This window comes from Crocodylus porosus, unplaced genomic scaffold (genome assembly GCF_001723895.1).
Source record: "Crocodylus porosus isolate Cpor-Errol unplaced genomic scaffold, CroPor_comp1, whole genome shotgun sequence".
In the NCBI taxonomy this organism is placed as follows: Eukaryota; Metazoa; Chordata; order Crocodylia; family Crocodylidae; genus Crocodylus; species Crocodylus porosus.
This window is the reverse complement of record NW_017728886.1, coordinates 197,112,758-197,124,017: the sequence shown is the minus strand read 5'-3', so window position 1 is coordinate 197,124,017 and position 11,260 is coordinate 197,112,758. Positions and strand designations below refer to the sequence as shown.

At 39.3% G+C, this 11,260-nt stretch overlaps 1 protein-coding gene across 2 annotated transcripts in view; it reads right to left on the bottom strand.

Moving 5' to 3' along the window:
* The window catches only part of LOC109318551 (chloride transport protein 6-like), a 124,886-nt gene that overhangs the window by 14,896 nt on the left and 98,730 nt on the right, over positions 1–11,260 (bottom strand). For both annotated transcript variants that reach the window (XM_019547878.1, XM_019547884.1), the window contains exon 13: positions 9,745–9,924. In XM_019547878.1, coding sequence (XP_019403423.1) covers positions 9,745–9,924 — 180 coding nt within the window. The remainder of the gene's footprint in view (positions 1–9,744; positions 9,925–11,260) is intronic.

The window sequence follows — 11,260 nt, the reverse complement described above, 5'->3', positions numbered from 1 at the left end:
GAGCCTGGGTCCAGCTCCCTACTGGCACACTGCCTACCCTCAATGGGCAGGCAGCGTGCTTCAGCACCAGGGCAAGGGCCAACCATAGACACACGTTGGCAGCCAGAGAATCTGTGGAGGACCCAACCTCCGGTTGCCTCAGCCTACCCTGGTTTTTTCCTCTGAAGGGTTTTTTTTTGACCCCTGTGGGGTCTAAATTTGCAGCGTGAGGAACATTTTCTCATTCCTGCATGTGCCTCTTGCAGTGTCTCAAGGAAGTTTGAGACACTGCAAGAAGCACATGCGGGTTCGTCTGGACACACCCTTTGAGGTAAACAGTGATTTAATTTCTTTTTAACCTAGTTGCTATTATATTTTAAATGGCTTTCCTGGAACTTTGTGAAGTTTTAGAAATAGGTTAGACAAACATTTGTATGGAAGGGTCTGGGTAGGGCTGCTCCTGCTTTGAGCAGGGGGCCAGACTGGATGACTTCTTGAAGTCCCTTCATGACCTACTTTTTATTATTTAAGTTGTGGGAAACTGCTTTTTTGTGAAATAGGAAAATTAATGATGCCATTTGTGAAGGGTAAGAGGGGAGATGGGGACTGAGACCAGGGCACAGTTATAAAGTATATCACATGGCATGTCTACCCTGATCTACTCTGCTTCCATACCATGTTAAGTAAAGATGTCATGATGCACACTCCACACCTACTTACTCTTGTAACACCCAGAAATGAAGCTATTTAGCCACCACAGCAGCTATAAAGATGTACTAAGGAGCCTTACACTGCCACATTTGCAGGATTTGGCAGGCACAGAACAGGAGGAAATAAGCAGGGCATGCGACAGTGACAATCTTGGGCAGAGCTCAGTGCTGTTACAAATTCCCACAAGTCTTGACTTGCAACAACAACAAAAACTCAGGAGAGTCGAATAAATAATTCAAATTGCCAGCAGTTATGCAAACTAGTCAATTCTATCAACTTGGATTGGGAATTTTGTAAAACCATCCAAAAATCTCAGGAAAAGCTGGTTTTACCACCTCAGAGAGAAAGCATTACATGTGGGGTCATTTCTGTCTCTGTCACAGACTTTTCATGTGACCTTGAATAAGACATTTATGCTCTGTACCCCAAAAACATATTTTGAAGTCAAAAATTGAATGCGTGTGACCTTCTCAGCTAGTTATTTATTTACATGGGTGCAAAAATAAGCAAACAAGTAAATGAATGGACATTAGATAGTTCTAGCCTAAAAGGGACAGTGTGGAAAAATGGGAAACACAATGCTTAGTATTTCAGAACTTTCTAAACAGTTTCTTTTGGGCTCAATTCTAGAAACAGGCAAAGGCCCAGGATGAGATTCAATTTTTCTTCCAAGCCAGTTTTCCACCAGCCAGACTTTCAATTCCAGAAGAGTCTACCACATTTATATTACAGAACAAATATGTGATCAGTCTTTCCATGCACACACTAGTTTTCCCCATGCCCATATTTGATTTTGACATTTAACAACAGTCTGCATTTGCCTAAAAGCCACCCACATGCTGCAGCGTGGCCACATACGTTTTTAATTTGGCTCTCTGAATTCAGCATACGTTCTCTGCAACACTCCGGGGCTTTCACTCCAAAGGGCTCTGGAGCAGAAGCCTGCAATACCTGCACCGTTATTTGTCTAATGAAACAGGCTCACTCATTTTGAAGGCATCAAATAATGTTCTGTGTCAGAAGTTTCACACTTAGGACCCAAAATCTGTGTCAAACTCTCTAAACCTACCTCCCTCACTTCCATTCATTGCCCATGAGCCGCAATGTCCTAGAATGTGGACAGCACATAGCAGTGTTGAAGGCTTTGGTAGAAAGCTCTGGACTCAGTTTATTTTAATAGGCAACCCACATTAGCAATAGGCTGCTCTTAATGCAATGTTCTAATCTAAGTTAAATGTCAGGTTGCTTTACATTGTATCATTTAACCTTATAAATAAACCAACTAGATTGACCTTTCCAACACAGAAAGCTATGACCTAGTCTACACTATAAAGCACTGCCAGAGTCCAGATCCAAAGCTCCTCTGTGGGTGCAGTACTCTCCTTTTTGCCAGCAGTTACTCCACTTTTACCAGACAAGGTAGGGTTTTTACTGCCACCCAGCACCAGTTGTAGAGATACCCATCTGCCAGCTGCCATGGTCCAATCACAAGCTAGTGCCTTCCCAGGTTGCACTTTTCTGGTGGCACAGGGGCTGACTGCAGCTGTGCAGAACCAAAAAAAGTACCTGGGTATGAGTGCACTCTTGCAGCTTGGCAGCGATGACCGCTCACTGCTATGAGAAATGCTGGAAGCTCTGAACAGGGTAAACACAGACAAAGGTCCAGGCTGTGTAAGCAAATGACATCTCCACACTTTGAAGTCAAAATCAAATAATTGCAAAAGCATCTTTATCTGCAGTCAGCTATCTAGCCTACATTTCTAAAAGTAGATTGCAAATCTAATAGCTGCATTTTTTCCTCTCCTGGCTAAATTTAAATTCAATTTTTTAAACCACAGTCCAAAGAATTTGTCTATTTAACTGTCACCAACTAGATCTATCTAGATGGACCTTGAGGTGGTGGCGGGAAGACCCTGAATAATCTTCTACTGGGAGAAGAAAAATCATCTATTTCATGAACTTTGTAGCCTTCTGTATCTGATTAACTTGGCAATCCTGTGATCTAAACTTAGCAACCTCTCAGTAGTGTGCCAGAGGGAAAACACTCTCCAGCTAGCTTTCAGAAATATATAAATTATTTCAAAAGGTGCCAGAAGATAGATATTGGCAATATTAAGGTAAATTTCTCCACCATCAGATTCAAGAATTACTTAATTAGTTCATTATTTTGGGTATGATAACTACTAAGACCTCTACTTTAACATTCCATTTTCTTCCTCAAGGCAAGTGCTTCCTCTCTTCCTGGGAAAAGTAGGGACATCAGCTTATTAAAAGGGTATGTGTGTGCACCTGTGTATATGTATTTGTAGAGGGGAGAGGAGGGTACCATTAAGTCTACCAGGCAAAGAAGATGGAAACGAAGTACAAGAAACTGTACCCAAGGACCTGACATATCTATATTTCATAGCACTCTATCACTTTCCCAGCAGCACGTATGAACATACCATGCCTTGGTTCCACCGAAATACTTGCCACAACACATTCCTGACTAACAATTGTTTCTCTCCACTAGTTAACCAGAGACATGTCATACCTAATAAACAGCCATGAAATATACATATATACAGTACTTTGGATCAATTATTTCCCTGTTAAAGGATGTTACTGTGCAATACAGCTTTAAGTTTTCAACTTTGTCATATTTTCTAAACTATGATCTCTTCCATTTACTTTCAGTTATGTGACATTCCCCTTTACTGGAGTGAAAGCATGCATTAGCTAAACAATGTGGTTTGGATTTAGTGTTCCCATGCATCATCATGAAAATGTTTGTCTCAGCAATAGTGTCATTATTGTTACTGGGAACAGCTGCTCTACCATCTCCCTCAATTGTGGAAAGCAAAGCGTCCCCCTTCTCTTACCAGTTTACAAGCGGGGAAATTAAAACAAGACTGTTAAATTTATGAGTACATAGTGTTCTGTACCTGGCTGCCTTCTACCACAAAGGAAGCAAAAATGTGCAACACAGGAACAGAAAGGAAAAAAATAATGTTGCACAAATAAATGCAATTGGCTCCCTCCACTGGTAGCATTTTTGCCTTCAATATGGTAAGTTATCAGAGGCTCCAGTCCCACATGAAAGGCTTGGACACAATACATTCATACAGGTATAACTGGGCTGTCTGATGGTGTAAAAAAGGAGAAGACATTGCAACAGAGCTTGACATCAGTGTAACCTACTCAATTCTTATGTACAAATAATTGCAGGAAGATGTCAAGATGGACAGCTAGGATTTGATTAACAGAGAAGCATTAACAACTGTTGAAAACCTTAGTATTCACTTAGAGGAAAGCTAAAAAATGCCAAAGGTACCAAAATGAGTTAGGCATCTGAGTCCCATTTTTAAAAAGGAACTGAGGCTCCCAAACAGGTTTTGAAAATGGGAATTGGGCTCTTTTGAAAAACAAAATACCTGAAAAAAAATTACCTAAGAGCTCTTAAAAACTGAGTTGTTTGACATGGAAAAAGAAAGTCTACACAAAGAAACAAGGAAAAAAAAAACCCAATTCCATGAAATACATCCCCAAACTCTGCTAAAATATTTGCAACCAAACTGGGGCTTTTGGACAGTTTCACCTTGGATGGAATTTTCTGGCACTGCACCATGTTTTAACTTGCCCAAAGTCTACTAATTTGCATCAACCACAAATGCTGAAGTCTCAGTCAACACCATGGGTGGGAAGTGACAGGTTTTCCTAGGTAAAAAAAGAACACACAAAAATGTGGGAAAGACGCCAGGAATTTCACACTCAGCGCAGAATTGGCAAAAAACCAACATTTTACCAGTATCTCTTTAGACACAATATATTTTGTACCGTCCTTTATATACTCTGTGTCATTGTGGTTTCTGTATAATTACCTTCTCCCCATCAAACTAAATCAACCTAAAAAAATCCTTCAGTTAAAGATAGACAAACAAAATGGAGAATAATGGGTAACAGCTGTGTAGGTAATGGTGCAAAGGCAAAAAGAGGGATGTGTGCCCCTCAGTGTTACAGCAAATGTATCTACAAAGAAACACATCTTGTAGGTTCAGGGACAAAGAAAATGATTTATGTATTGTGGTCCAGTTCCCGAAAAGGCTACCTTGTGATATCTTCTAGCCAGGAATATCTCTAGGATACAGTTGAAGCATAGTGCAGTCAAGGTCCTATTTAAGCACTATTTTAGGCAGCCCTAAACTGATATAGAGTAGGCAGTACTCCAGACATGAAAATCTTTCCATGCCACTAGCTTCTCCTCATATGGAAATGGAGGAGATGGATGATAGCATAAGAAAGCCACCCATCCCCCTGCTTTTTTCAGGGAATATTGGAAGAATTTAGTTGAAGGAACACCACCATCTTAATTTTCTTAAGCAAAAGGGAATCAAGTTGTGGCAAGCTACCTGTATTTTTTCTGAAGGAAAAAATGGATGAAATGTGTTATTCCTCAAGGTCTCAGAGAGGTAATGAGGTCATGTTGGATAGAACTACATTCAAAATATCTTGAGGGGCATAAATATTGAATGACCAAATAAGACAGCGTCTGCATGGAAGACATTGTCAAGTGTCTGATGGAGTAAGGAGATTAGGTTGACTGGTATGTGTGTCTCACTTAGAACAAAGTATGAAAGAAAGTATATATGAATCTCAGAGGAAAGGTCTCAGGGAAGCAGATATGCGAGATGGTAGGTGCCCTCAAGAAATTCTGCCCATATCGTGAAAATGGAGGCAGCCACAGAGGCATTTTTTAATCTTATAGATTGCAAAACAAGTAGGTTCCCTTTATTGTCCATATGCACCTGTAGGCAAGAGAAAGAAACCAGTTACCAACAGACTCCCTTCACATTCATCTCCCATGCATTCAATGTGTTTTACTGCGGCTTGTGTTATATGTTTGCCTTTCTATCAAGGGAAGTACAGCACACTACAAAACAAAGATATCTAATCTTATTTTCTTGTACCTCAGTGACACTACACCATGCTTCAAATGGAAAACATGCAGCTTTATAACCCAGTAAGAGTTTAAAAGCATTTATAGTTTCCAAGGCAGAACTTCCATCAGAGACAAACAGCAGAGCCTACCCACTTGGCCTTCTCCCAGGACGGCCTTCTTCGTACTTGGGGAATAACCACATGCTTGGCCAGAGGGCATGCAGTCTGCAGCTTGCAGAGGACTCCAGAGTGGCACAATCATACAGAGCATTTTATTTTCTGTATTTGCTAGCCTCCTGTTTCTTCAGCTGTTACAGAAAATGGCTCAATTCTGTTCAGATGAACAAGGATGATATTGTGCTTTTTTAAAGCCAGATGCTGAATCCTCCATATTCAGGAGTATAAATCCCTCATTCTTATTAATTCCATGCATCAAATTCTCCATTCACATGCTCCTCAATCTGAATTCTGTGTAGGTTTCCCAGGCATGCACTGTGTGCTGTCTATGGCACAATGTCAATATTATTGCTCTAAGGAGTCCTCTCCTCTGGAAACTAGTGCTTCAGTTATAGTACTTCCTCTTAAACAATTTTAAAATAGACACATTTAGTGTCTATTGCAAATGCCTTAGCTTCAAATGAGGGAGGAAACTACTTCAGATTAAATCGTGCACACAAAAGTACATTTGATGATCTCATCTTAAGCCTTATCACAAAAAAGCTCAAAATTTGGCACTGCTAACCAAATCTGGGAGTCTTTGAACAGAACTGGAATAACAGTGCATTTGTAAATCTGTGTAAGAAGGCATAAAAAAATGCCTGTCAAAGGCAGTTTGTCTCTAGCCTTTCTTCTTCGAAGAGCTATGGGTCTCCCTTTTTCTTTTTAAAGAGATAGAGTAATATACAGGGATAATAATATAATATGTAAATATTATATGTATGTTATTTATATAATAAAATGGTAATGTATTATATGATATGATACTTTCCACATTTGAGACACTAGGGTAAAGTACTGTATATGCCTTTACTGCCTTCACAGATCGCATTTCAGATCTGGTTATCTAAACACAAGAAATTGTAGAGAAAAATTAATGGCTGTAAATATTTAAATGAGAAAGAGTATTAAATAATTATATCCTGCAAATTCCAATACAGAAAGGTATCTACCATTTCAGCAAAGAGATCACGGTTGAGCTGTTTCTTTCCCCCTTTATGCTGTTCCATTTTTAACCTATTACCAAAATTTTCTGTGCTAGACAGAATCCATTTGATAATGCAATAGCACACACACACACACACACACAAAAATATGGGGACTCTGCTCTTTTATAATGGGAAAAAAACAGTTTTTCCACCAGTAGTGACTACCTCAGCTTGCACTCTCTCCAGACCCTATCACAGGGGCGGGAGGCAGGAGGGCCATTTGGCCCAGGCCTCTCATTCACGGAGGGCCTCAAATTTAGACTTTTGACATTATCTCCAAATGAAGTTATACATACAGACACAGACATACACTGACAGGATTGAAAGACAATGACGTTCATCATACAACTTTAAACTTGTGTCCCATTACCGGGCCACACCGCCTGTAGTGCACTATGAATTAATATTTTTTTAATATACTGGGAGCCTCAAAAAATGTAAGTGGCCCAGGCCTCTCTGACCTCTGAGAGGGCCTGAATCTCTCACCATACACAAGATCAGGCAAATACCAATACTTGCCTGTGGGACTGCAGAAACTGATGACTGAAAATGAATTAATAAAGCCGTGCCCTTTAAAGCAGTTCTAACCCATTTCTCAGTCTTGCAAGGCACTGTGTTGCTAGAGATGCCCTCTTTTGAATAAGAGAGTAAAGCCAAATCCTATTTGTGATCATTAATAAGACACATCAACATTTTAAGAGCTACATTCAGACAATGACTACAAAGACTTCCATTCATGAGAGTGAGAGCAATCACAGAAACACAGCATAGTCTTCTACAACTTTCACTCCAACAAAGAAGTGCAAGCTGCTCTGTGAAACCATTAAGAGTAACTGACACTGGACAAAGGAGTGATGCCAAGGGGTTCTCACAAAACACTGGCACCCAGCAGGTCTCTTGGCCGATCTCTGGAGAGAGTGACAAACATTCAAGCAACCAAAAGATTCTTTACATTTTCTTCTTCAACCTCAACAAAATTGGGACATAAGGGTGATTCCACCCCCCCGCCCCCCACCCTGCAGCTTCACTGCCTCGCGTCCCTACTGTCTTGCATCAAGAATTAAATATTTATACAAACTTGGAATGTAATCAACAGCCTACAACTCTCACCACAAGGTAACATGATGAGTTAACAAGAGAAACAATAAGACTGTAAATTAAATTTAAAAAGCACTTTGGCTGGATCAGTTGTTAGCATGAGCTCTAATTTTATTGTAGTGGACAGCTGGGGGAAAAATGAATGGTTCAGTTTATATTATATAACATCTTCAAACTGGTGCAGGCTACAGTCTGTCAACCATAACATTTGTGTTTCAATGCTTCAGCACATCCCTTATTAATAACATTAATGATAGCAACAACAAGCCAGGCAGTAATATCTATGTGGCATTGCATTTATTGGCGCCTGCAGTCTTGGAAAACTGCATGCCAAGCAATCCCTAACAGCAGATTCTCCCATTCAAAGCAGCTATTTCCTTCTCTGTGGGAATCCCACAGAAAGGTTTTCCTGTCAGTGAAGCACAATCACAGGTTTTACTTAATCAAATATTCACAAAATGTTCAGCTAACCTTTACCTAACCCAAAGCCATCAGGTAAGTTAATGTAACCTGACTGCAAGTGGTTCATAAAAAAAATCTTCCAGCACTTTTTATAAGAATAGAGACATGATTCCCAGCCAAATTTCAGCTAACTCTCCTCTGACTTAATTCTACAGATTCAGCTGGACACCGTATTGTTTATATCCTTGGGTTGCTGTTTGACAGCTTTGGTCTTCCACCCCAGAGGTGGTTACATTCCAACTGCAAATGATGAGACTCTTCTCTATTGAAAGTTTTTAAAAACTGAAGAGTCCTAGAGACAACGGAAATGAAAGATACTATGTAAATGAAAAAAAACTAATATAATTAAACTTAGATGCTGTGTTTTTATGTTATGACAAAATTTATGGATTAATATTTTATTGGCCATTCATTAGTTAAATCCTACTGGCAATCATTTTTATACTTGTTTTCATTTGTTTTCTTTTTTTCCTTCAACTTTCCTCAGGTCAGTGGGTTTCAACCTTTTTTTCCATTTGTGGACCCCTAAAAAAAATTGAATTGAGGGATAGACCCCATTGGAAATTTTGAATGGAGGTACAGACCCTTTTGAACTGTAAGTGTGAGTAATCACATACTTTTGATTGATCATAGCCATTTTTGGGGACCCCTTGTACGGTCTGCAGACCCCCAGGGCTCAGCAGACCACAGGTTAAAAACAACTGCTCTAGAATATACAAAGTTATAATTAAGCTGCTTTTTCTTCTTCCCGAAGAATGGAAAGGAGTCTTCAGAATCACTTCTGCAATGCTGGAGTCACTCTTGCAGTATAACAAAAAGGATTTCCAGCAATAATTTCCTTACTGGGAGATGTTCTTTACCCTTTGATAGTCCTCACAGGTCAGCACTTGCTTAGCTTAATTCTTGTTTACTATAATCCAGTGCTTGTGCTTCAGCCTTTGTTGTTTCATCCTGACTGTGAAACATTTTATCTTAATAGACTAATTCCAGTAAAAACATAAACAAAGGCAATGATTGTGATTGCTGAGCAGGCTAATTTTCTCTTGACTTACTATATTTTTATGAGTTTGATCTCATTCTTTTGGCATTAGAATTCAAGTGAGTCACCAAGGATTTGGGGTCATTCCCCCTTGTTTTCAATGATCCACAAAGCAACAGTTCTTAGGAGTTGTTAAGCAACATATGATATGATATGCACTATGGTCCCAACCCAACAAATCAAAAGGATATTTGCCATTGACCACAATGAAAGCATAAACTAGTTCTGTCTTCACATCATATAATCTTCATAAGCACAGTGTGTTAAACAAAAATTTGAATGTTGTCCAAAAAAGGCCACATAATATCAAGTACTCATCTGATAATGTTTTACCTTGTAATCGTTCCCAGGAACACCTCTGCTTGGTCTGGCTCAGATTTGTAAACCACTGGGAATCCACCATGGCTGGTGTTAGCAAGGAGCTGAGCCAATGAAACAATTTTTTCTTTTAAGTGGAGGACTCTGACACAAGGCTCCATGACATCTCTGGCAGAGAATAATTCCAGGTTTAACCTGAAAGATACAAAACAGACAGCTAAAGGATTATTTAGTAAACAGGAAACAAGGCATACTGTACCATGTAAGCATTTGATGAGTTTATAATGTGTTAGTAAATTACTTCAAGATGGTAATCAATCTGTTTTATTTGTGAATATAAAAAAAAAAAAATGTAATTACCCAATAAAATTGCTTATCAAGCATTGCCTCTCTGTGTGCAAGATACATGATAAATTCAACCATATGCATAGTGTGATCTTTTTAGGATGTTGGAAAAGCCATTCATCAACCTTCATGACTTTTTCTCATTAAAAAAAAAAAAATTAAAAAAAAAACCTTAATCTGAACTGAAACATTGCACAATGGAGGCCTGGTTTAGGCAATATAAATTGGAGTGCTCCAGAAAAATTCAGGCATCTGCTCAACATCACAGCAGTTTTCAAGAGTGAAGGTGACAAATTTGGGGTGAATCTTTGAAGACCTCTGACAAACCATAAATGATTTTCCCAGTCTTGGTTAACATCTTCAACACAAGGTGCAAAGTCTGAGGGAAAGAAGCTTTATTATACATTAGTTGCAATCACATACATGTACCACTATTACTGAGGGTGGGGCACAATGTACAATAAAGATAATTTCTGCTAAATGCTAATGCAACAGAAATGTTATGTGCCAGATCTCGAGCAAAAGAGCTGCCCCAACCTATGTCAGCTATGGACTTGGCTCAAGGGTTTTTTATTCTTCTGTTGTCATTCTCTTTCATGATTTTATTCACTGCTAACAGTGTCAAATTGGTAATCAACACAGATACCAGAATTCCTTATGTACAGGTAAGTAAAACAAAAGTAGAGACCTGTCCATAGCCTCCTTTGCATAATATACCTTTCAACCCTGGAATGCATCCCCTCTAGTAGATAAAGAAAAAAATCAGCTCCACAAATTCTGGTTGTTATCCTCCGCAAGAGTCCTAGTAAATATGTTGTTTAATGCCTGTGATGTGGCTGCCTGCCTAGGTGCAAATAAGCTGAACTGACAGTTCACTTGGCATGAAGTATAAAATACCCAGGAAACAACAATGAGTGTTGCCATTACTAACTGGCCTGGATATGCACCTGCCCCAAGATAAATTCAAATTCTTGTGTTCACTGGACCAGTCCTCCTGAACTACACACTGCTCCATTCTTAATGGCATCACACAGAGTTCAGGCAGTAATGGACATAAGATATCATTCCCAGCGCCTTAGGCCAAATAAAAACCTGTGGGCTATTTTCTGCATTTCTGCAAAAAATAAAAAAGACTGCATGCAGAATTCAGTACTGTTCACCACTGATAAAGCTGGCAGAAACTGGG